At 40.0% G+C, this 26,855-nt stretch overlaps 1 protein-coding gene and 2 pseudogenes across 1 annotated transcript in view; 2 read left to right on the top strand and 1 right to left on the bottom strand.

Moving 5' to 3' along the window:
* RBL2 (RB transcriptional corepressor like 2) overlaps positions 1-24,791 on the top strand; it is a 31,781-nt gene extending 6,990 nt beyond the window's left edge. Inside the window, exons 4-14 of the mRNA XM_029924100.1 lie at positions 2,553-2,617; positions 5,909-6,037; positions 9,712-9,872; positions 9,964-10,028; positions 10,663-10,849; positions 14,939-15,105; positions 18,790-18,899; positions 19,596-19,699; positions 22,133-22,270; positions 23,478-23,642; positions 24,612-24,791. Of these exons, the coding sequence (XP_029779960.1) occupies positions 2,553-2,617; positions 5,909-6,037; positions 9,712-9,872; positions 9,964-10,028; positions 10,663-10,849; positions 14,939-15,105; positions 18,790-18,899; positions 19,596-19,699; positions 22,133-22,270; positions 23,478-23,642; positions 24,612-24,776 (1,456 nt within the window). The 3' untranslated portion in view covers positions 24,777-24,791. The remainder of the gene's footprint in view (positions 1-2,552; positions 2,618-5,908; positions 6,038-9,711; positions 9,873-9,963; positions 10,029-10,662; positions 10,850-14,938; positions 15,106-18,789; positions 18,900-19,595; positions 19,700-22,132; positions 22,271-23,477; positions 23,643-24,611) is intronic.
* On the bottom strand, positions 7,499-8,369 carry LOC115279618 (annotated as a pseudogene).
* LOC115280882 lies at positions 16,516-17,997 on the top strand (annotated as a pseudogene).
* Positions 24,792-26,855: the final 2,064 nt, after the last annotated feature.

Here is a 26,855-nt window from a genome sequence, read left to right as displayed (position 1 = left end):
GCGGTCACAGGATCCAAATCCTCCACCTTTATCATGAACACTTTTTCATAATGTAGACATGGAAGTTGTTCTTAAAATAGACCTAGAAAGGGGCACCTGGGCGGCTCAGTCGGTTGGGCGTCCAGCTTCGGCTCAGGTCATGATCTCATGGTTCGTGGGTTCGAGCCCCATGTTGGACTCTGTGCTGACAGCTAGCTCAGAGCCTGGAGCCTGTCTTTGGCTTCTGGATCTCCCTCTCTCTCTCTGACCCTCCCCTGTTCATGCTGTCTCTCTCTCTCTCTCTCTCTCTCAAAAATAAATAAAACATTAAAAAAAATAGACCTAGAAAAATGTTGACCATAAAAGTGGGGGGAAAGGAGTTATTGCAATGGAATGAATAATGGGTGCCTCTCTTTTGAGATAAAAAATCTTCCCAGATTGTGAAGGATGTTTACAGTTAGTGAGCGGCTTTTAAAACTCAAACTATGTACTTTCTTGTATAGTTGACCCCACTGATATGGAAGTAGTTTGCTTGTGATTTGGGGGAGTCGACTATGTACAATTAAATAAAGTTTGGATAGATGCTTTGTTCTAAGTCTGAGCGAGGCTGATGTGATCATTTGTAGAAAGATAGAGGATGTCATCTTTCTTTGGAATGTTGTAGAAAATGATTTGCTTTGATATTTATTAGGGTATGTATAGTACCTAATTCTGGTTAAGAAAATTGTAAGATTACTTTTACAAGTTTAAAATATACAGTATACTTTTATTAGTACTTTTGGCTAATAGTAATAATAGTGTATACCGTTTACTGAGCATTACTATGGAGCAGGAACTGTCCAAGATTGAAACCTGTATTACTTGAATGAATCCCTGTGACAACTATGTAAGGTTGATGCTGTTGTTAAAGGCGGGGGAACATAAGGTTAAATAACTTGGTCAAGGTCACACAGGAAGTGTGGAGCTATCATGGACACCAGTAGTCTGCTTGCGGAACCCACGTGCTGTACCACGACTCTGTACTGTCCCCCACACAAAGCAGTCTCGGAAAGTTTGTCCCTGGCTATGTATTGAGAACTTAGTGTGTGAACTATGTTGTTGGGTATGATACAGGACACAAGTATTGAAAAAAAACAAAAACCCACGGCCGCTGTCTTTAGAGAGCAACAGTCTGGTTGTGGAGAGGAGGCATGTATAAATGCCAACGATAGCAGAAACGAATAGCTTCTGAGGCAAAATTAAACCACCGTGCATGAGCCACTCAGGTACGGCTCCATGGCAGAAGGGACAGGTCCTGATGGGTGGGTTTGGAGAGGCAGACAGAGCCTCTTTGTCCAGGACAAAGGAGTATGCAGCAGCGGAGCAAGGTGCGAGGCCCCTGGCTGAGTGAGCTCGGTTGGTCACGTGCCAGGGTTCTCAAGTCACAGATTCAGTGTGAAGAGCAGCTGGAGTTCTAAGCTGAAAAGTTTGACTTTAACATAATTAATAATTTAAGAAAAAAAGGCATATCTGGGAGGCTCAGTCGATTGAGTGTCTGGCTCTTGATTTCGGCTCAGGCCACGATCTCTCAGTTGAGGAAATCGAGCCCCCATCGGGCTCTGCGCTGAGTGTGGAGCCTGCTTGAGATTCTCTCTCTTTCCTTCTGCCTCTCTCCCTCATTCTCGTGCATGCTCACCCTCTCTCTCTCTCTCTCTCTCTCTCTCTAAAGTTGAGAAAAAAATGTTTTAAAAACCCTGACTTTTATCTTGGTGGGCATCAAAACTGGATAGTTATCATGCGTCTGGGGTACAGAGGCCTCTTTTGAAAACAGGGCACTGACATTTAATCCTTGCCACGGACTGCTGAATTCCGTACAAACCTCTACGCAGGAGACTGACTGTTCAGCACATAAAGAGACTGAGGCACTTGGGGGCGAGTGTGCATAGCTACGGACGGTGGGCTGAACCCCAGTCTCCCGATTCTTCCCTTCAGAGCTCCTTGTTGGGATGTGGAGACAACAGATGTCTTATGTAAACATTGGCAGAGCTTTTGGTAGAAAAGCCAAGAGCTTAAAACAAGTCTGAAACTCCCTTTAGCAGACAGCCTGGCAGTGTCATGGATAGTCTTACCGATAAAGAATAAGGAATTCTAGGAAGCCCAGAGTTTGCATTAGGTAGTCCTTTTGTGACCGGATCTAATCTGGAATGTCTTTGGGAAGCAAGGCTTACAGTTCATTAGCTGTGATGAGGGAACACTGGGGAGATGTCTGATCGCACGCGTGGGTCCAACAGCAGCGTGAGCCGTGCTGGTATCCTCAAAAGAACTGTTGTTCCTCATTTCCTGCCTTACCTGTCTTGACCTTGAAAGCTTTTTATAGTTCTTCAGAATATTCTTCTTTCTGAGGTGGACTCTCTCCCTGGCTTTGTCCTCACCAGTGTTTGGTTGGAGCAGAACTTCTTGCACATTTTCCACAGGAAGTGAATCTGCTGTCACTCCCTTTAACTGTGGGTTTTGTTTGTCACTTAATTTATAGTCATTTGTGATGTCTTTTTCGAATTCTTCTGTTATCTCACGACTTTCTTTCTCCCCTGAAGGCGACAGCCCTGTACCGTGTCCGAAGTTTTCCATTTTTGTTGGGTGCTTTTTATATATGCAAAAGGTAAGACAGAGTAATGTTTATGTAAGTCTTTTGGATTTCTGTATAATGTCCAAAGCTTCTTTTACTAAATGGAAAATCCTTTAATTTTGTTCTTACATAAAATTTTTTCCATCCAGAGCTGTTCTTCTGAATTATGGACCGAAAACACATGAGTGGTTTGTATCAGTATCTTGAGTTATATTTTTCATGAGCTGTGTCTTACTTTGTTGAGGGTGACTGCTCACCCTGAGTGTAGTTCAGATGACTTTTTGCGTCTTGTTCAGATAAATACACTTGCTCAAATGCCTTTGGATACAATTTATTTTCTCTACCTTCTGATCTCCCGTAACTTACCCAAGGTCTGTATTCAGTGAAATATGTTTTTATGTTCTTATGCCTTCTCTATATTTCTATGATATATGATGGAAACGATTCTTAGTAATCTAAAGAAGAAAAAATACAATTACATTAATTACATGTAAAAACTATGTAAAACTATGTAGAATGCCTTTAATTAAGAAAGCCCAATAAAGTGCAAAGTTATCATCAAAGAGTCATAGGGCTAGAAGCGATTTCATAAATGTAAGAGATTTTCATTATTAGTTCAAGTAGCCCAAATTATTTACTTTTACGATTAGGTAACTGAGGCCCCCAAATTAGCTGCTAGAAACCGAACTAGGATTTGAACCCAGATCTAGCTCTTGGTTTCATGCCAGAGGTGAAGGCCCTTTAGCAAGGATGTGGCACTCCATCGGTCTCCGGGTTTGGTGTGTCTGATTATATAGCTGGTCCTCTCTGGCTATTTAGGTGAGAGTCCATCCTTCCTCCCTGAGCTACATGGCTGATTGAAAAGTAAACTCTTTCTTCTGCCAAAAATAAACGGTAGTTATTTGGCTTTCCACCACACTGGCGTGTTTCTTTAGTGGAGATAAAGGTAATACGATAAATGGCACAAAGTGTCGGTGTAGGAGCATATGAGCTGCTCTCCTAGTGGCCAGGAACCCTTGCTGCCCCTTTTAGCTTGCTGTGGCTGGTATTATATATGATACTAATCATGTCATTGGGTTGTGGGCAAGTGTATCTGACTTCTGGGATTTTTATCTGTTTTGTTTATGCTTTTGATGGTGTATGTGTCACTGGCAATGAGTGTATTTGATACTACAGAAATTATTTCAAATGAATTTTATTGTTTTCCCTTACATTTTGGTCTCTCTTGATCAACCAGGTGGCATATTTTTTGTCTCTGCAGCTAACTCCGTGTTGGAGTTGTATTATTAATTCAGTCTGTAATTATTTAATCTGAAGAGTCTTTGTCTCCTGAAAGTCCAACACTGTGATCTTTTATGATTCACTACGATCTTTTCTGGTCAAGAAAAGATTTAATTAGTTTTACTCAGGTCTCAGTTTAGTTATTTGGGGAGAGTTGTATTGTTCTCTTTTATCGCCCCGTTTCCTGTGACTCTCTCCGCAGCTTATGGGCATCCCGGACCCATTCATGACAGATAAGCCAAGGTCTTGCCTGTTAGCCTTGTTGACTTCCTATGGCAAGTACACACCAGTGACAAGTTGGGGCTTGTCATCACGAAGGGCTTTGTGGCCTAAAGACCAACTGGTGCCACTTCCTGTTTTACAATCTCCTAGTCTCCTCATTCCTGATAAATAGGCCAATTTTGGAGTTTAAACAAGTTGTCTCCGTTGTTGGAAAGATAACCTTCCTCGCAAAGTGAGATTTCTTTCTAAAGTCAGGATCTGAAACTCCAAGTCTGTCACGTTGGGACAGTCCTGGGGTTTACGTTAGATTCTGCCCTGTAGGGGCATTTTGTGTTAGAGATTACTGCACTGCTGTTGTTTTCCGTGATGGACGTACACACCAGCGGCAAGTTTAGGCTTGTCAGTGTGACGGCTGTGCAGCTCGAAGCCAGTGGGCGCCCCTTCCTGTCTTACGTTTGAGACACCGTCTCCTTTAATATTACACATCTTTATAGCAGAAGCAAGTTGGTTTGATTCAATCAGCACAGCGCTTAGCCTGTTCATTATCATTCACTTTTCTGGCAACAGGAAAGTATTTTTTCTCTTTAATTCATTTAAGTTGATTTGTTGAATCATCTGTACAAAAGAATTATCCTGATATGCAGAGGTAAGTGGTAACTTTCTTTGGAGGAAAGGAGAAAAGGGGGGCGGGGGGAAAGCCTGAAACAAAACAGTATAGAGTGTGTGTGTTTGCATTCATTCATGAAGTGCGAAAATGTTGAGGTTGAGAAATAATAATAATTCCTCAGATGTATGTTAGCTATTTAAACTGAATTTGTGTGATGTAAAATCACTAGGAAGGCTTTATATGCTGTGTTTCATGAGAAAAGGGATATGTTCAAAGTTCTAAAAGAATCTAGAACTGTCTCTTAATTTCTAAGATAAAACTGTTCAACTGCCTATAAAAATTGATTTCAGTGTTAGACGTAAATTAGGATCACAGAAATGGCATGTTTTTGTAGATTTGAGTTTGGGCTTCTTTTTTCTTTGTTTTCTAAGCATCAACATTATTCCCAGGATATTGGCTCTAGACTTAAATGTCTTTCATTGTGGTATTAATTTGTATCCGTTTGTATTATTGTTAGAAAATATTTGAAATGTTACTTTTAGGGGTCTTATTATAGGTGCCGATCTTTTTAAAGTATATACGTGAAAAAAATCACTTTTCAGCTACTCCTGTCCTAAGAATTTCTACTAATTTTTTTTAACACATTTCCCTCTTAGAACTGCTTTTTAAATTAGATGTTGAACCCAAAGATGTTGGACCATTGTGTTTTCATTTTCATTTGTCTTCATGCATTTTAATTTTTAAATTTTTTTGTTTTTTAATTAGTTAAGTTTTAAATTTTAATTTCAATATAGTTAACATACTGTTATATTAGTTTTGGGTATATAATATCTACTGATTTTCTTAACAGAAAAATATTTTCACACACGAGTTTGCTGCAATTTGAGATAATTTATGAAGTTGTTTAGAATTTTCAAAGAAAAACTGATAAAATTTTAGTCAACTACTAGGGATTTAATGCTTATTTAATGACTGTCAATTGAGTGAATGAAAGTCATTTTTGTAAAGTTTTGGTTTTAGTTGCACCCTCAGAAATTTATTAGAATTTGAGAGTAATATTTCAAAATGTAAGTTTGCCAGAACACTTTATGTAGATTTCAAGTCAACTTTGGTATAGTGCGTGTATAATGTCATTTTAATTAAAGGGAGAAATTATGTTTAAACTATTGTAAAGTTGACGCAGATTTACTTGACAACTGTTTGTATTCCTGTAGGTAATTTCCCCATGATTAGTGATGATTTGGTCAATTCTTATCATCTTCTGCTTTGTGCTTTGGACTTGGTTTATGGAAATGCCCTTCAGTGTTCCAACCGTAAAGAACTTGTGAACCCTAATTTTAAAGGTCAGTTTGTAAATCAAAGATTATTGGACACCTCACATTTCTACAGTATGTTTATTCTTGGGAGCTGTGCATGTAGCACAGGTTTCCTAGCATCAGAGAACCTTAAGTGCTTTGAAAAGCCCCATCATCATAATCTAGATGTAATTACTTAAACCTCTGCAAAAATCTTTATGAAAAGAGCAAGTGCAAACCTTACGAGTGTCAAGTCTTACATGACAACTTTAGAAGTTTCTGAAACAACAAGAAGGAATTTAAAACCTACAGGAACAAAGTCACGTTAAACTGATGTTGTTTTTCTACATTGCCAAGCTTTGTGTCTGACACACAGTCGGAGCTCGAAATGGATTTATTGAAATGATCTTCATTTCAAGGTTTTTCCTACAGAAGAGGAGTAGGTGGGGTTGTAAATAAGTAAAATGAATTCTTACCTCTTACACTAAAAAATGAATAGAAATTATTTTGGCAATGCATTTAAGCAGGCTTTTAGGCCATGTTATTTCTATGCATGATATACAGTAAGAGACCAAATTATAACTTACAATTAATACTATAAATCTTAAACAGTATTTATAAAGGTAGTATATCATGTTACCATTTGAATAATACCATGGTAGGATTCTGAGTGATTTTCAGTTGTGGAGTGGTTATAATTAAAATTTTAGCTTGTCTGACTCTGGAAATTTTTTTTTTAATTTATTTGAGAGAGAGTGCAAGCACGCGTGCACAGGTAAGCAGAGGGAAGGACAGGGAGAGAGGGAGACAGAGAATCCCAAGCAGGCTCCACACTGTCAGCACACAGCCTGACACTGGGCTTGATCTCACAAGCCATGAGATCATGACCTGAGTCAAGATCAAGGGTCAGAAGCTCAATGGACTGAGCTACCCAGGCGCCCCTTATTTATTTATCTTTATACTGAGTCTTGGGCAAGAATAAGTTATAAATCAGTATGTTAATTACATCCAATATAATGAGATGAATGTATAGCAACAGTATATACTTTGAGTAGTAATTTCTTTCAAAGTTGTATTTTTTATTTGAATGTCCGACTTATTTGCAAAGTTTTATTTTTTATGTTTTTAGATCTTATAGCAATATACTAAAATGGTTACTTCAGTTTTTTTCTTTAACTGTCTCCAGATAAATAATTAACTGAAATCTTTTGAGTAGAGATACACTTTATTTGCATTTGCTGCTTATTTAATTTTATTTAAGCATAATTAATATACAGTGTCGCATTAGTCTCAAGTGTCCAGCATGGTGAGCCGACAACTCTACATTACTCAGCGCTCACCACGGTGTGTCGTCACCGTCTGCCACCTTGCAGTGTTATGACAGTATTATTGACTATATTCCTCCTGTTGTACTTTTAACCTCCATGCCTTGTATATTTTATTTTATTTGTTTGTTTATTTTAGCTGCTTGGTGAATAAGTTTAATCTTTGTAGAAATTGTGGTTTGGTTTAGCTCTCAGTGACCCACTCCTGAGCTCTGAAGAAGCTTGCCTTCTTCTGAGCCACCCGCTCTTTGTTCTGGGCAAGAGACGTTTTGGGATAGTTCCACCTCTTGTTAACTTTCTTAGGCTTCTTCTCCTAGACTGGATTCTCTCCTCGAGCAGCTGAGCTTTACGCATGTGCTCCATGGCGGGAGTCCCTCTGTTCTTTCTGTATCGAGAGAATTGTTTCTTGTAAGTGTCTTCATCTTCTTCCATTAGGTCACACATATTATCTGCAACTTTCTGACCCATGATGGGCTGCGCTGTCCTTCTGCACTGGATTACTTGCTCTCCAAATCCTAACCAGGGAGCGTTTGGTACCATTCGGGACAGCCAAGGCACCATCTACAGCTCCCTTGAGGGCCCCAAGAACTTTAGTTCGAGGAGTAGTTCTCGCAAACCTTGCGTCCGAATAGCAGGTGAAGGCATCAGGTTGACCAGCAATGCTTTCCACGCTGCATTCAGCTCTAGTCACCTCCACGTGGCCTTCTTAGATCTTGTGTGTGCCACACCGACTGAGGAGGCTGCAGCCAGCGGCAGGCCCGTTCAGTATGCCGCAGTCATCTGTCAGGCCAGCCTCCACTCCACTCTGCGGGAGCTCACAGGCACGTGCTGCCCAGACCGTCCTATTTCCTTCTATACGGGCATTAGCAATCTGACAGACGATTCTCTGATCTCTCCGTGGACTGTCATCCCGTATTAGATGTGTTCTACTTATTTTTATCCTGAATTACCAAGTGTCTCCAAGCATAGTAATTAGTCTTGCCCTCTTGTCTTCTCAGTTTCACTTGGTATCTCTTGATGCAAGCCTTATTCTTGACAACTTTAACAAATGACATCGTGGCTCACCACAGACAAGCAGGCCCAGGAACGTTCTGGAGTGGCGTGGGGGGGCGGGCGTGACTTACTATTTTATAACTGGAAGTTTGTACTTCTTAATCCTTTTTATCCATTGTGCCCATTCCCCCCATCCACCTCTCCTCTGGCAACCACCAGTTTGTTTGCCATACTTGAAACTGTTTTTTGTTTCTTTTGCTTTTTAAATTCCACATATAAGTGAAATCATACAGTATCTATCACTGTTTGACTTATTTCACTTGGCATAATACCATGTAAGTCCACCCATGTTGTAAATGGCAAGATCTCATCTTTTTTTTCCTTATTTTTTTAATGGCTGAGTAATATTCCTGTGAGAGAGAGAGACAGACAGACAGACAGACAAACCGAGACAGAGAGAGGGACTTTAAGAATATGAGAGAGATCTCTATTCATCTGTTGATGGACACTTGGGTTGCTTCCATATCTTGGCTATTGTAAATAATGCTGCAGTAAACATGGTGGTTCCATTGGTCTTTCCAAATTAGTGTTTTCATTTTCTTTGGGTAAATATCCAGTGGAATTACTGGATCATACGGTATTTCTGCTTTAAATTTTTGGAGGTAATTCCATACTATTTTCCAAAGTGGTTGCACCAACTTCCTATCCCACCCATAGTGTATGAGGATTCCCTCTTCCCTACATCCTCCCCAACTTGTTATTTCTTGCCTTTTTGGTTGATAATAGCCATTCTGACTGGTGTGAGGTCATATCTCATTATGGGTTTGATTTGCATTTCCCTGGTGATTAGTGATGTTGAGCTTCCTTTCATGTGTCTGTGGGCCATCAGGATGTCTTTGGGAAAGTGTCTATTCAGGTCCTCTGCTCATTTTTTAATTGGACTGCTTGGGTTCTTTTAGTGTTGTGTTGCATACATTCTTTATAATTTTGGATATTAGCCCCTTATTGGATAAGTCATTTGCAAATATCGTCTCCCATCCACCAGGTTGCCTTTTTGTTTTGTTGATGGTTTCCTTTGCTGTGCAAAAGCTTTTTATTTTGGTATAATACTAGTAGTTGATTTTGTCTTTGTTTCCCTTGCTTGAGGACACATAGCCATAAATATGTTGCTAAGGATGATATTGAAGAGATCGCTGCTTATGTTTTCTTTTTTTTTTTTTTTTTTTTTTTTTTTTTTTGCTATTTTAGAGGTATATTCAGAGTCACATTATGCCCCTAGACCTGTCTCCTATATGCCCGTATGCTAACTCATAGGCTGGTTAGACTATTTGTATTTTGGCTTAGAACAATTTGATTTATTGAATGCTGCCTGATCTCTCTGTTCTGGGATTCTGTGCATTATAGGCCTATCTGAAGATTTTCATGCTAAGGATTCTAAACCTTCCTCAGACCCACCTTGTGTCATTGAGAAACTCTGTTCCTTACATGATGGCCTCGTTTTGGAAGCAAAGGGAATAAAGGAACATTTCTGGAAGCCCTATGTCAGGAAACTCTATGAAAAAAAGGTTTGTAAATAGTAAAGAAGCTATGTGAAAATATTTTCTGTGGAGAGATTTGTTTTAATATAATGACTTAAGGATCTTTCTTCATTCATAGCTCCTTAAGGGAAAAGAAGAAACTCTTACAGGGTTTTTAGAACCTGGGAACTTTGCAGAGAGTTTGTGAGTATTTCTGTTATCAAGCCATTTTAATATTTGTAAATTGTGTACTTAGGAAAACTCAGAGTCTAGTATCTTTATTGTTTGTACCCTGGAAACTTAGAATATGTTCTGTGGGAGAACATAGGAGCACAGTAAAAAATTCCATCAACTGTTAACTCTAAGCATACGGATTTAAATTTATTGGAAATTATATGGCTGTTCTTTAAAGCTTCATGAATTAAGCTTTCAGATCATAATTTTTGAGATAAAGAAATTCTTTCGGAACTATATAGGTTAAAATGATGATGTAGAAGTAGTGAGGTCTTCAAAGGTGCCTAGAGCACCTAGGAAAGGTAATGAAGCATCTGACCAGAAACTGCACTTACCAGGCAGGTCAGGATGGGGCACCCCGCCTCCCCCACCAAAATACTGTCAGCAAAATACACTCATTGTCTGAAGGCTGAGCCTAGTGTAGCAAGCTTGCATTTTATATACCTCAGTTGTAATTAACCGTGATCTGAAATTTAAGTTTCACAAAATTATTAGAACTTTTAGTAAATAAAAAAAAAAATGAACAAATTAGGCGGCCTCAGACACTAACTGAATCGGCGGTCTTGTGAGTGTACACTTTGCCTTTTTTCCCTCTTTCCTATAGTAAAGCCATCAATAAGGCCTACGAGGAGTATGTTTTATCTGTTGGGAATTTAGATGAAAGGATATTTCTTGGAGAGGATGCTGAAGAGGAAATTGGGACTCTGTCACGGTGTGTGAACACCGGTTCGGGAGCCGAGGCTGCTGACAGGGCACAGATGAAAGCCATCCTGCAGCAGCATTTCGACAAGGTGAGCCAGAGACTGTGTGCGTGTGTGTGCACGTGTGCACGCGTGTGTGTGTGTGCTTCTCCCAGTATGAAAAAGCAAATTCTTGTCATACTTAATTGAAAACGTTGTCTCTGTGTCTACTGATTTAATTTTTGTTAACATCAACTTCCAGAGTTTTCAGTTGATCTGAGAGAAAGAGCATTTAATATAAATTTAAATGGATGTATGATGCTGACATATTGTTGGTTTTGAAAAATGGGCCAGTAACGTACAGTCTTCACCTATTGAAGGTAGTAAGCATTTTAGAAAATGTTGACCTGAATGGTACCTTCATCTAGACACTAGAGCAACTGATAATCTGTAGTCTTTAGGAAAATTCCGTTAAACTGAGTTTCAGGATCATGGTGTTATTTCATGCATATAATCAGGATGAAGGAGACTAAGAGTTTCCCTTCTATTGTGTGATGTTCACAGAAAATACACAGCTTCTGACAAGTGCCTCCAGAGGCAGTGTGGATAATTCCAAGGGGTAACTCACCTGTACGACCAGATTTAAGGCTGGTTTGCTTGTTCATCAGCAAATATTCTAAAGGCATTCTATATGCCAGAGTGTGTCCTAGATGCTGGGATATGGCTGTGAACACAATAGCCAAGAGGACCCTGTTTTATATTCCATTGTGGGGAGATGGGCGATAGATAACCGAACAAGAAAATATACAGGATGTAGGATGATGGTGTATGAAGAGAAGTAAAGTAGGGCAGTAGGGAGAATGGGTGGGCCTAGAGGAAAGGCATCTCATAGAGGGTAACGTCGACAGGGACGTGAAGTGAGGAAGCAAATCGTGTGACCAGCTGAGAAATGTGTTTGAATCTTAGAGAATAGCAGATGCCACGGCTTGCAGTAGGAGTAGGATGGGCGTTTTGTAGGAACAGTGTGAGCGCTGTGGGGTAGGAACAGAGGGAGTGAGAGAATAATGGAAAAGTGAGGTGGGAGGCAGGGAAGGGACAGGGTGGACCTTGTAGGGCTTTAGAAGCTCTAGTAGGAATTTTTGCTTTTGCTCAGATTGAGAGGAAAGCCATTAGGAAGGTGTTATGGAAAACTTGGGGGGTGTTTGGCGGGAGCAAGGGTGGGAGTAGGGAACTGAGAGGCCTTTGCCCTAGTTCTGGTGACAGCCTGTGGTGGTTTGGATCAGGGCAGTGGTGGTATTGGGGCTGCATTTTGGAGACAGGACCTACAGGATTGCCTCATGGCTTAGATCCAGGATGTGAGAGAAAGAAAATGGCGATGACTCCAGTTGCATATATGGTGTAAAACCTGAAGGCCTCACAAAGGCCTCTGAGGTCTTCAGTGATGTAGCCGCTGCCTCTCTGAATTTGTCTCCTACCACTCTCCTCCTCTCCGGTGGTGCTCATGTCACATTAACCTCTGTCCTCCTTTGGATACACCCAGCATCCCCCAACTCAAAGCCTTTGTTCTTTCCGTTTCCTCTGCCTAGAACATGTGTCTTCAAGATGTTCCTGTGGTTTACTTCCTCACTTCGTTCGGGTCTCTGATACACTGACCGCTGCATAGAATACAAACCACTAACATCCTACCCAACCTGTGGCACTGCCTTCCCCTTCTATTCTGATTAGTGTTCCTCCTCTTAGTATTTATCACTGTCTTCAGGTAAGCGGGTGGGTAGGAAGAATTGTTTGTCTGACAGTAAGTAGATAGATAAATACAAAGATAGGAAAAAGGAATCATTTGTTATGCTTCTCCTGCATTAAAATATAAACTTCATGAGGGCTGTGACCGGTGCTGTGTTCAGTGCCTGGCACGTAGTAGGCTTTCTGTGAGTATTTATCTTTGACATTGATTGAGGGCAAAACCCCACAGTTGGGGTTATGGTGGTATGTTAGTTTGAGATGTCCTTTTAGGCCTCCTAGTAGACAGGTTGAGTAGGCAGTTTAGATATACAAGATTGGCATTCATGGCAGACCTTAGGGCTGTGTGTGTCTGTTCTGGAGACATCAGGTTATGGATGGCTTTTAAAGCCAGGAAGAGCGATTATATAGAATAAAAGAGGACAGAGCTCTGGGGCACTCTGAAGTTTAGAAGTGTTTACTTGGAGAAGGAATGTCCTACTATTTTAAAAATATCAATATTTCGGGCACCTGGGTGGCTCAGTCAGCTAAGCGGCCAACTTCGGCTCACATCATGATCTCACGGTTCGTGAGTTCGAGCCCCGCGTTGGGCTCTGTGCCGATAGCTCAGAGCCTGGAGCCTGCTTCGGATTCTGTGTCTCCCCTCTTTCTCTGTCCCTCCCCTACCCACTCTGTCTCCCTGTCTCTTAAAAATAAATAAACATTAAAAAAATGAAATTTATAAAATAAAAATAAAAACATCGATATTTATACCTCAGTCAAAGAAAGGCTCCTCTTGATCAGAATGCGCAGGAAGCTTTAAGCTGAGAACGAAACAGCGCTACCAGGAAGCTGCATGCTCACCTTGGGAACTGTGGGCAGAACGCTGTTTGTGGCAGTCATATCTCATCGCCTTTGTGGCGGGGCTGCCGCCTGGGGGCAGTGCGAGATGCTGCTGGGGCTGTTCCTGGACGCGGGCGGGGTGTTTCCCTCCCAGCAGAGCGCCGGGAAGGGCCTTCGGATCGTAGTTAACCCACCTAGAGTGTCTTACAGACCTCCAAAAAGTATGGAATTAATTTCTTTGAAACCAAGTGGAAGTCTTGACTCTGTCCTGTTTAAGTCTCAGAAAACATGTTGATTTGTATCAGTATGTGTAGATTTATGTCTATGTGTAGATTTATGTCTATATGTATAGACATATATAGGTAGATTTATATCTGTATGTATAAATTTATATCTGTATGTGTTGATTTATATTGGTATGGCAAATTCCTCTGCTTATCCTGTCTCTCATTAAACTTGAGTAGTCTATTTGCCAGGTGAAAATTTTGCTAGGTATTTTTACCGCTATCTCTAGAATTAATGTATTTAACTACACAGGGAAACATAATTTCTCTTGAATATTAAAAACACACTCCTGGGGCATGTGGGTGGCTCAGCTGGTTAAGCATCTGACTCTTAGTTTTAGCTCCGGTCATGATCTCATGGTTCGTGAGTTCAGGCCCTGCAGCTGGCAGTGCAGAGCTTGCTTGAGAGTCTGTGTCTCCCTCTCTCTTTGCATCTCCCCTGCTTGCTCTCTTTCTCTCTCTCTCTCTCAGAACAAATAAGTAAACATTTAAAAATAATAATAAGGGAGAGTGATGGACATGGAGGAGGGCACTTGTGGGGGTGAGCACTGGGTTTTATATGGAAACCAACTTGACAATAAACTATAAAAGAAAAAAATAAAAAACCCTCTTAAGCTATCTTAACCTTTGAGTTTATTAGAAGAAATAGAGATGTTTTATTAGCATATGTATTCATGCTTAAATTTTCAGATATGAAGTCCTATCTTTTTCATATCTATATTCAAGAATGTTGACTTAAATTTATTTCCCTGAAGATCTGTTACCTGAGGGGGGGAACTAGTAGGTTCTAGTAACTAAAGGTAAGGGGGGGGCAAGAAGACTGAAGGCTCTTCTGTGTCAGGCCGCTTCCTCATCTAGGAATGTTTGTTTTGCTTCATGTCTCTGACGGGGAGTTGATGGTTAGATGGGCTTTTGTTAAATCACAGAAATCATTTGGGCCATGCTTAGTTCACAGCTTTCTTGGTCAGTCTTTAAGTTGTGAGAAGACAGCAGGTGGCAGCTGTGAAATTCTGTTTCTTACATGCTCTTAACTGCATATTCCTTGTTTGCGCCTTCAGGCTTAGGCCCCAAGTAGGGATGATAGGGAAGTATGGGAAGTACGCCTTGTCTTAAAGGTTTAACTTCTAAGAGACAGACTTTCTAGTTGGCTAAAATACAAATTGTCCTTTGACACATCTTCACACGGACAGTGGTGGCTCCCAGTGGTGTTCAGAGTCCACGAATGGAGATATTTGAATCATTAACATTTATTGGTGGAGTCTGATTGGTTTGAATTCTCATTCCTGTAGTAACTGAAAGTCATTCTAACCTAAAACAGTGTTCTTCCTTCTCCCCCCCTCCACCCGCCCCCATTTAGTCTAAAGCACTCAGGATCTCCACACCACTGACTGCTGTGAGGTACGTTAAGGACAACAGCCCTTGTGTGACCCCCGTTTCTACAGCAACACACAGCTTGAGCCGTCTTCACACCATGCTAACAGGCCTCAAGAATGCGCCAAGTGAGAAGCTGGAACAGATTCTAAGGTTGGTTGGAGCTCTTCTTGCCTACTGAGATTTGATTGTTGACCATTTTCTATTTTAATTTTTTTTTTACTCTTCAGTGGCTTAACTCACCCATTATACATTTCATATCAGTTGCATGCTCAGCTGTGTTGTTAGTCTGTAGAGGACACAGATCACCTTCCCTGTGGGTGATCATTTTCTCTCAGTATCTCTGTGTGTTCAGCTGCTATCACAGGAAACCATAAACTGGTGGCTTATAAACAACAGTAATTAATTTCTTACAGTTCTAGAGGCTGGAAGTCCAAGGTCAAGGTGCCAAGATTCAGTGTCTGGTGAGGCCTGCGTCCTGGTTCATAGACAGCTGTCTTTCTTCTGTTCTCACCGTGCGCGAGGAGCAAGAGGGCTCTCTGGGGCCTCTTTTATAAGGGCACTGATCCCGTTCATGAGGGCTCCAGTTCATGACCTAACAGCTCCCACATGCCCCACTGCCAGATACCATCACACTGGGGATTAGGTTTCAACATGGGGATTTGGAGGGGAGCACAAGTGGTCCGTAGCACTCGGATTTCTTCTGTGTAGTACAGGAGACAGTAACTAATAGCACTAGACACTGTAGAACAAGGCAACAAACTGTTACCAACTGTTCTGTCTTCAGATTTCAGGGAAGGTGAGGGGATCAGTAAAAATAGGAGTTGTCCAGGGACTTCATGAAGAGGATTGGACCTGCGCAAATTTCTGAGGGTTGGGTCAGATTTTAAAAGATAAAAGTTATATTCATAACCAGTGTCAAATCACACTAGCTTCTGTAAATTCTGTAAAATGCCCTTAGCATGAGAAGGAAGTTAACTGCCTTTAGTCTTCCTGAGACTGGTGGGAATATCAGTGAGTCCTAGTGAATAGCCTGATGGACTGAGTCTTATTACCTGTGCATAGTTTTCCCTGAGTTTATTTGAAATATTACCTCCAAGGCCTCCCTGTCCTAAAAAGTACAGGATTTGATGACATAAGATCCTATAGGAGCCTATTTAATTTCTGGCGGTATCATATAAGAAGGCCCAGTATACACACAATTTCCTGCTCACAGCTGGACTTATTAAATACCGAGGCTGACTGAAAAATTCCCTTTACATTTTCATGAAGCCTGCTTTATTCATAACTTGACTGTGTTTAATACCCAACAGGCTGAGTCTATATGGCCCCTTCCTTGGATGGACCTTGTTTGCCTAAAATACAAAAGCATTTTGTAAATACATTTTAGAAGACTGAATCTTTAGAGCTTCCAGATCGCTTCCTAGGTGGAGCAGCTTCCTCAATCTTAGACACCATTAGTGGGCTTAAATATTACCAGTGAACGCTGGGTAAAACCAAAGAGTCCTATTTTCTGTAAAAAGGTGCCTGTGAGTGTGTTCATAAATAAAATTCTATTTGGGTATGATATTCAGTAGCTGCCTCTAGTAGGATTAGAACTGATTTTTATTTTCTTTAGAATTTTCTAAACATTTTTACAAGGAATATTTATATCTGTGATCCAAATAAAAGCATAGTTGCTTCTATATAGCCACGCTGAGCTAGCACCCACGCCTGGAATTGGGCCGGGCCATGGCCTCTGCTGCACCCACCACTTACCACTGCCTCTGCTCCATGGGTCCCCCCACCCCCCAAAGTGAGCGAACTTCAGGCCTTCATGAAAATGTGTAAGCAGGACCCGAGCATTCTGCACACCAGGAAATGCACTTCCTGAGAGTGCGTGGAGAGCATGGTGGGTTAAATACCACCTGCTACGGGGAAGAAAAACAGATAGTAAGAAGGTGGAGGAAATCACAAGACAGATGAACCATCAAGCAAGGAAAGTGGTCTAGAAATTGACAGTTAAGGTGTGATTGAACCAGATGCCAATGCCCCTCAAGACATGGGAGATAAAAATAGAGAGATGAGTGAGGAAATGAAGGATCCAGCAAATGATCAGATAGTGGGTCTTGTCGATGCCCTAAATGATGGTGCATTGAAGAAAGCATTGATTTGTTCCCAGATGCCACCAAGCTGAGTCCTCACGTGGCCATTCTGTGTGCCAAGAAAGCCAGTGTCTTCATTAAAGTACAGCTGCCAAACGCTGCCATCCAAGACTGTGACAGTGGGGCGCCTGGGTGGCTAGTTGGTTGAACGTCTGGCTTCGGCTCAGGTCATGATCTCATGGTTCATGGGTTCGAGCCCCGCGTCAGGCTCTGTGCTGACAGCTAGCTCAGAGCCTGGAGCCTGCTTCAGATCTGTATCTCCCTCTCTCTCTGACCCTCCCCTGCTCACACTCTCTCTCTCTGTCTCTCAAAAATAAAAATTAAAAAAAAAAAAAAGACTGTGACAGATCTGTGGAAATAAATCCTGACTCACCATTACAAGTGGTGTGGGAGAGCCCAGACTTCAGGGCTATCGGGAAGAAGCAGCATGATCGTGCCCTTGCTTGTAAACTGATTATGATGAAGATGCTAGTGTCGTGCTGAGAGAAGTTCAGTGAGGGCCCAGAAAATTGCCAAACATCAGAGAAGGTCTGAGTGAAAAAGTGAAGCGTGAACACAGGAAGAGCGAGAAATGGAAGAGCGAGAGATGAAGAGTGAATAGAAAGCAGGGACAAGAAGGCTTGGGAAGAATATGAGCCCGGAGAGGGGAAGAAGCTGGACGACAGGAGCTCACACGGGCTCTTTTCTGGGTGGCAGTCCTGGGGGCAAGCCTGGAGTGGCAGGGATTCCTGGGCTCAGTGAAATTCTTAGTGATCCAAAGGTTCTACGGCCAAGTAGGATCCAGAAGCTCCAGTGGCCTTCCAGGATACAGCCCAGAACCCAGCAAATGTGTCAGACATCAGAGCAACCCAAGGGTGATGCATCTCATCGGTAAATTGTCAAATTTGGAGGTCAAGCATGATGGCCTTCTGACATGTAAAACCCTTGCTGAAGGAGAACCAACTGAAATCTCCTCATGGGTGTCACAGTAATACAAGCCAGTGTACTGACCTTCTGGTGAAGCCGGAGGGCCGTGAAGATGGTCCCCATCCCTTCACCCCACATGCTACCAAAACGTCTGACGGTGGTTCGCCGCTCGGTATTCATGCGGGCGAGGTTTTCCTAGTAGGAATTACTAGGAATCCCTAGTAGGAATTTTACACCTTCAACGTATTTCAAAACAAGTTTTAATTAACAAGTATGTTAATTCCTAAAAAAAAAAAAAGACAAAAACGTAGTTGTCACAACTACTGATAATTAGTATACTGCTTCTGCATTGAACATAGATTGCCTTTCAAGCTTAAAAAAAAAAAATCACCGAAACACCTCACTTTGGAGGAAAAAGTGAAGAGTGCCAGTAAGGGTTTATAAGGATCTGTGGCATAATTTATATTCCCCTTGATTCTGTTTTCTTCCAGGAGCTGTACTGCCCTCTGACCAAACAATCGAAGCCAGTTTTGTCTGGTACCAGTGATTGCAGATGTGTGGGGTTAGATGGGGGGCCAGTCAAGAATGCTAAATTTAACTGCACGCTCCACACAAGATACATTTTTTTTCATGCAAAATGGTAATACCAACACCTTTGATAAGTATGGCGTCTCCTAGAATAATTTGGGAAGCGTAGTTTCTGTTCAGAGTATTTTACAAAATTATACACAGTTTATTACTTTGACCCAGCAAGACCTTTAAGTCAGATACTTTTTTTTTTTTTAAGGGCATGTTCCAGAGATCCAACACAGGCGATTGCCAACAGATTGAAAGAAATGTATGAAATATATTCTCAGCGTTCCCAGCCAGATGAGGATTTCAGTAATTCAGCTAAAGGTAAGACGTAATGTTGTCTATATTGCTCTCATTTTTGGAGTTTATATACAGGGTCCTTTCTTGGTAACTAAATCAGAAAGATGAAGAAATAATTTATGACTTTAGATTGAGGTCTAGAATATGGATGTCCAATTTTTCTGGTCAACTGAGTGGTTTCTGTGCCCTTCTCCAGAAGAGAAATTTTAGATTGATGTCTTTGTTGTGTTGGACTTCTGGTACTTTGTTTGCAAAATCTTTAGTTTCACTTGTGGCTAGATATTATTACATATAGAAGTATAGTGATTCTTCAAAATATTAAGAATAAGATAGAGCTGCTGCTTGCTCACACCTGTTCTAGAAGTTGTTTGATGTTTTGAATTAGAACCACGGTATGAGTGAAATAGTGAACCAATTGTATACCTCTTAGCATAGAGCTGTTCAATTCAAACTTAAAAAGCGTGACACTTAATGGAATGCTATTACAGTTTTAAAAGCGCAAATTTCATTTCATAATTTTAGAAAATTTTGAGCGTTAGTATGGTTACCATGAAGAAAATGAAGAAATCTTAGGAATGATGGAACAGCAGGTTAGGAAGTGCATGTATATGAAATAATTGGATGGTTTTTATATTTTGTTTTGTGGGTAGGGGATGGGATAGACTCTCACTTTCTACAATAATTTGTGTATGACTTTTGTTTCTTTTATTATTTATGCAGAAATTGCCAGCAAACATTTTCGTTTTGCAGAGATGCTCTACTATAAAGTATTAGAATCAGTTATTGAACAGGAACAGAAAAGACTGGGAGATATGGACTTATCTGTGAGTAAATCACCAGTGTACTGCTTAGCACAATAAGATAGAGCTCCCTTTTGGCCCTACCCATAGGGAACCAAAACTAAACAAAGACAGAACCGTGGCTCTCAGGGACGAAGACTGGCCCCTAAGGAACCTTGTGTTCTGAGTCTCCTTACCCCTAGCCCCTCAGCTAGCGTTTCTCAGTGCTGCAGGCCGTGTGCTGTAACTCACAGTTTCTGTGGGCAGTAAGACTCTGTAGTCAATGATTAAGATACTCAGGGGTGCCTGGGGGGCTCAGTCACTTAAGTGTCTGACTGTTGATTTTGGCTCGGGCCATGATCTCACGGTTCATGGGTTTGAACACTGTGTTAGCCTGCTTGGGATTTTCATTCACTTTCTCTCTTTGCTCCTACCCCCCAGTAAATAAATAAACATTAAAAAAAAAAAAAGGATTGAAATATTCAGACTTAACTTGAATTTTTAGAATACATGAACTCATTAACCTGTATATACTCCTGACAAGCCTTGTATAGCAAGAATAAGTCGAGTGTTCACTAGATAGGACTTTAGCATAAATATTCAGCCAGTGGTCTTTGATCAAGGTAATTATTTTTTTGTAGATTTTAATAGTCACATATAAATTGATTTTGAAAAAGGCGGTATTTACTTTTAATGACATCAATACAAATTTTTAAAACCTATTTTTTTCCCATAAAGTTTATTTATTTATTTTAAGAGAGAAAGCAGGGGAGGAGCAGAGAGAGGGCAAGAGAGAGAATCCCAGACAGACTTTGCATTGTTAATGCAGAGCCTGAGGCAGGGCTCCGTCTCCCAAACCTTTAGATCAAGACCTGAGCCAAGATCAAGAGTCGGACACTTAACTGACTGAACCACCCAGGCACCTTAAAAACTATTCGTTAAAATAACATTTTAAAGAAAATTTTAAAATTGACTCATAATTGTTCTAGTTTCTTTTAACTATTTACATTTCTTTTTTATATGTAAAATTATGGCTGTAGGAATTTAAAAGTTGTTAACTAATGACAGATTTTAAAATTTTGAAACAGAAGAGTATATAAAACAGTTACAGTTTAGGGGGTAATAATCATTGGATACTTGTATACTCACTTAAGAAACTTACTAAAACAGCTTTATTATTGTAGTAAAATATACATAATATTTACCATTTGAAGCATTTTTAAATGTATAATTCAACAGCTTTAAATACATTCATGGTGTTATGCAACCCTTACCACAAGTGATCTTTAAAACTTTTTCATTATCCTAAACTGAAAGTCTGTACCCATTAAGCAGTGACTCCCTATTCACTTCTCTTTTCAGCTCCTGGTAATTTCTACTTTGTCTCCACAAATTTACCTATTCTAGTTGTAATCATACAATATTTATTCTTTTGTGTCTTGCTTATTTCACTTGGCATCATGTTTTCAAGGTCCATTCATGTTTTAATGTGTCAGAACTTCATTCCTTTTTAAGACTGACTAATATTCAGAGTATTATTCACAATATTCAATAGTATATAATTATCTGCCTTTTATTTTGTCAAGTTGTAGGAGTTCTGTATATATGCTGGATTTTAATCCCTTATCAGATACACACTTTGCAAATATTTTCTCCCATTCTATGGGCTGTCTCTTTACTTCATTGGTAGTGTCCTTTGGTACACAAAAAGTTTGAATATTTTTAAAAATGTTTATTTTTGAGAGAGAAGGCGTGCACAAGCAGGGGAAGGGTAGAGAGAGAGGGAGACACAGAATCCGAAGCAGGCTCTAGGCGTCAAGCTGTCAGCACAGAGCCTGACGCGGGGCTCGAATGCAGGAATCATGAGATCATGACCTGGGCCAAAGTTGGATGCCCAACCAATTGGCTCACCTGGTTGCCCCCAAAAGATTTTAATTTTGAAGAAGCCCAGTTTATGTGTTTTATTCTCCTGTTGCTTATGTGGTTGGTGTCTAAGTAACTTTTTAACTTTTGGAAAATTCATAAGCAAAAACAAAGAGGAAAATGTGATTATGTCTCCTAAGAGAAACCTGTTGACTTTTGGTCCCTGATGACCTAGCCGGACACCTGCCTCCCTTCCAGCTCTCTTTTTTATGAGTGACCGCTAACTAAGTGCTGTATTATAACATGCTTCTGTGTTATTATTCCTCTAAGCAGCAGGGTGGGTGTGTATATTTTTATTAGGGATGTAATTTTATATTAGCTATATTTTACAACATCTAAGATTTTTTAAAGTTCATATACATTCTTTAATTCTTGTTTTTGCTAAAACATGGTCTTATTTATAAAGTTAAGTTTTATAAGAAAGTAAGCACATAGTTCTCACTAACTCCGAAAATAAGAGTTTGGTATTTGGTATTTTTATTTAACTTAACTGGGTAAGAAATGTCCTGTTAGAGTAGGCTTACATTTCTAAATGTCAATACCTTTGTTTTATAGGGCATTCTGGAGCAAGATGCATTCCATAGATCACTTTTGGCATGCTGCCTTGAAGTCGTCACTTTTTCTTATAAGCCTCCCGGGAATTTTCTATTCATTACTGAAATATTTGATGTGCCACTTTATCATTTTTATAAGGTATTTTAAAGAATATGAGACTTATGAAGAAATTATAGATGAGACAAACTTCCTGTTGTTCGCCAGCTATTTCATTTCACTACCTAAGTACCTCTCTTCTCTTTCCTTTTTTTTTTAATTTTTTTTTTTTTGAGAGGGAGCTTGAGCAGGAGAGAGGGAAAGAGAGAGAGAGAGAGAGAGAGCGCGCGTGCGAGAGAGAGAGAGAACAAGAGAGAACCTTAAGCAGGTTCCATGCTCAGCAGGGAGTCCAACCCAAGGGTGCGATCCCACAACCTTGGGACCATGACCTGAGCTGGAGTCAAGAGTCTGACGTTCAGCTGAATCATTCAGGCACTCCTTTCTCTTCTCACCTTTTAAATTACATATTTAGTAATTTCCACTCTAATTGGGGAGAAGAAATAGAAGAGTCTTAAGAACTATTTAAGTTCTTTTAAGATAGTATGAAGACTTACCTTTGGGCAAAACCTTCATTTAATTCTTCCTTTTATCTGGTAAAAGCCTTTAGAATACTTCCGTTTTATTAGCTAAGTAGCCTTCAAAAAAAAAATAGCAAACATATCATTAGCTAATCTTAAGTGTCCTTCAGAAGAAAATAAGAATTCTCATTCACATATTATATAGATGTGCAGAGAGATGGTATTGATTTGGTAGCTGTTTCTGTGTCAATATTGATTCAGTATATGCATTTATCTTAATTCTTTATACAGTAGTCAAAGTAAACTTTTATAGTGGCATGGATTGAATGTTTAGAGTTTTTGATTGATTGATTATATTTTTAAGTAATCTTTGCACCCAACATGGGGCTTGGACTCACAACTCTGAGATCAAGAGTCAGATGCTCTACTGACTCAGCCAGCCAGGTGCCCCTAGAGTTTTTAAATATGAAATTTTAAGAGTAGTATTTTTCAACTTCAATAAATAGGCATTTTTTTTTAGAAAAATGTTTAAAATATATCATTATGCAAAAGAGTTTATATAATTCCTACATGCATTTTATATATATTAATTATCTATAAAGACAGTGAAAGGAAGACCAGCTGTTTCAAAATAGCACTATTCTTTAGACTTCCAATTTTTGATGAATTGTTGTATCCATAAATATGTATACAGCAGCATTTGAATAAATTTACCCATTTTGCTTCACACTTAATAAACAAATTTTTGGTGGAAAAAATGATTAAACCAAGGGCATTTTTGGTCATGTCAGGTGATAGAAGTATTCATCCGAGCGGAGGACGGTCTCTGTAGAGAGGTGGTGAAACACCTTAATCAGATTGAAGAACAGATCTTGGATCATTTGGCATGGAAACCAGAGTCTCCACTCTGGGACAGAATTAGAGACAATGAGAACAGAGTTCCGACCTGTGAAGAGGTTTGTGAAAATACTTAACATCTTCCTAGACAAAAGTACATCAGTATCTAGTCTATTTATATTCCTGTTTCACCAAGAGCAGTTAAACTTAGTGTCTTTCTTAAGGGAAGTGGGAGGGTGGCATTTAGGTTGAATATGGGACAGTCACCGTGGTATCTACGAAGTAACCATATAGCTAGGAGTCAGCAGTAATTTGTGATTGCTCCAAGGCCTCAGTGACAGAGTAAGAGTTCTCTCTTAGTTTTCTGGACATTAGTTTTTATTTTTAAATTTTTTTTAATGTTTTATTAATTTTTGATACAGGAGAGACAGAGCATGAGAGGGGGAGGGTCAGGGAGAGAAGGAGACACAGAACTGGAAGCAGGCTCCAGGCTCTGAGCTAGCCGTCAGCACAGAGCCTGACGCGGGGCTCGAACCCACGAACGTGAGATCTGACCTGAGCCGAAGTCGGAGGCTTAACCGACTGAGCCACCCAGGCGCCCCAGTTTTCTGGACATTAGAGTGATTGATATCCTAACTCTCTAAATTGGTGATGCAGATGCTTCATATTTAGTATTGTTATTAGTTTTGAATTTTTTTTAATTTTCTTTTTATTTATTTATTTTTTTATTTTTGAGAGACAAAGAGAGACAGCACAAGCAGGGGAGGGTCAGAGACGGAGGGAGATACAGAATCCGAAGCAGGCTCCAGGCTCGGAGCTGTCAGCACAGAGCCCGACACGGGGCTCAAACTCACGAACTGTGAGGTCATGACCTGAGCCGAAGCCGGACGCTTAACCGACTGAGCCACCCAGTTTTGAATTTTTAAGCCGCCAGAATTTTTTTCAACTTCAGTATGAACATGGAAAAGACAATTGATTTTAGTTAGGTTGAATGATGAGCCAAGTTTTCTTTTGCCTCAGATTGTTACTGTATTCTAATTAAAATGCTTTTTTGAATAATGATATTCTGTGCATATAATTCTTTATAGGTTATGCCTCCTCAGAACCTGGAAAGAGCAGATGATCTTTGTATCACTGGCTCGCCTTTGACTCCCAGAAGGGTGAGTGAAGTTCGTGCTGATCCTGGAGGACTTGGAAGAAGTAAGTTAAAATACCAGGGAGGAACATTTGGGAGCCTCTTATCTGGGAATTGAAATTCTATAAAACTACAAGTGAAGTTAGTAGGGTTTCTATAGAAGACAATATTCTGTGCATTATAGTACCACATGGATCACTTAAAAGTAATGCTTTCGAAGAATATTTAAGAACACAGGACGATGCATGAAATAACAAATGACTTTAAAAAGAGGATACAATATATTAGTGTGATTCCTGTATTTTAAGTGTGTGTTTATATATAAGCATACAAAAGGGCTGAAACAGAAAAACCAAAGTATTAAGAATGATTATTATAGGATGATAGAATTCTTTCTGTAATTTTTGTGCTTTCTGTAAATTTTTTAAGACAAATATGTATTACTTTTAAAACCAGAAGAAACAGAAAAGCTTCTTAAAGATAGAGCTGTTTGGTGCAATTAGGTGTAGGCAAGCCAGTGAGTTAAAAGTACTGAATGGCCCGAGTGTGTTCTGCTTTGACTCTTGTCAGTTGAGCTGTGCTACATTGGTTAATATGACAGCAGTGCTGGCCCAAGAAGCACAGAAAAGTTTTGCTGTTTATCAGGATGTATTTAGGCAGCTTTTTTGGTTTTTAAGTAATTTCTGTGCTCATCGCGGTGCTTGAACGCACAACCCCAAGATCAAGAGTCGCATACTCTACTGACGAAGCCAGCCAGGCTGCCCCACCAGGAAGTTGTTTGTCGCAGCTTCCAGGTACAGGTTTAAGCTTATGTTCAGAGGGTTCTAAATCCTTGGATGCCATTAGGAGGATATTATTGTTGCTGGGTCAACCTTCTAATATAATTGATGAGTACTCGCTATAGAAGAAAGATCAGTTTTCAAATTAGACATCATTGGGTGCCTGGCTGGTTCAGTTGGTTAAGTGTTTTGGCTCAGGTCATGATCTCATAGTTCAGGAGTTCAAGCCCCACATAGGGCTCTGCACTGACAGGAGCCTGCTTGGGATTTTCTCTCTTCCTCTCTCTTTGCCCCTCCCCAATTTGCTCACATGTTCTCTCTCTCAAAATAAATAAACTTTAACAAAAAAAAAAAAATAATAAAGAATAAAATCAGGAATAACTTTATGTTCAGTGCATACTCAATAAATATGGATGATCTCTATGAAAATTTCCTCATGTTTTGGAAGAGGAATCATAATGGCTTAACTATTTTTCCACTCTCCTAATCTATGGGTTAGGACTTGACTTAAAACTTCATTTTCTTTATACTTATCACTTCTCCATTTTCGTGACGTCTTTTAATACTTTATAAGATAATGATCATAATGCGTTCTTTCCGACTGCTGCTTTGTTCCAAATACAAATCTGGTAAGTTCGTTGGCTTTTGTGCCATCAGGAAATTGACGTGTTAAGATATGTCTGTCAGGACTACTCTTGTCACTCCCCTTATGACCTCCCTACAGTATATTTTTAAATTAAAAAACTCACTGATGTGCAGATTTTCTAGCCGGATATGGAAGAGGGAAGGGATTGCTGCTTAAACATTAAGCCACCGGTATGAATATTTAACAACAGATTGAGCCATTGAGTGGCATAGGAAAATAGAATAATTCTTTAAATTGCCCCTAAATCACAAGGCCCCGTAGCTGTGGAGTTTGGTCTGATGTAGCTGAAGGTAGAATCAAGTAGGGAGCACTGTGAAAAAGAGAAATATTCCTTTGCTTAAATTTTTCTTTTAATAGTGTTAGGTTGAATTTTCATTAGTTGAACATAGCTATGACCCGACCCCTGTAGTGGTTGTTTATGAACTATTTCAAACCAATTAGTTTTTTTTTTAATGCTCAACTGTATTTTTCTTTTTTCTTTTTTTCTTTTATAGTTTATTGTCAAGTTGTTTTCCATATAACACCCAGTGCTCTTCCCCACAAGTGCCCTCCTCCATGCCCATCACCCACCTTTCCCTCTCCCCCTCCCCATCAGCCCTCAGTTTGTTCTCAGTATTCAAGAGTCTCTCATGATTTGCCTCCCTCCCTCTCCCCATGGTGCTCTGTTAGGTTTCTCCTGTTCACATGTGAGTGCAAACATATGGTATCTGTCCTTCTCTGCCTGACTTATGTCGCTTAGCATGACCCCCTCGAGGTCCATCCACTTTGCTAC

This window comes from Suricata suricatta, chromosome 16, assembly GCF_006229205.1.
Source record: "Suricata suricatta isolate VVHF042 chromosome 16, meerkat_22Aug2017_6uvM2_HiC, whole genome shotgun sequence".
NCBI lineage: Eukaryota > Metazoa > Chordata > Mammalia > Carnivora > Herpestidae > Suricata > Suricata suricatta.
Note: the sequence above shows the minus strand (reverse complement) of the source record. Positions and strands in the feature narration are given on the sequence as shown.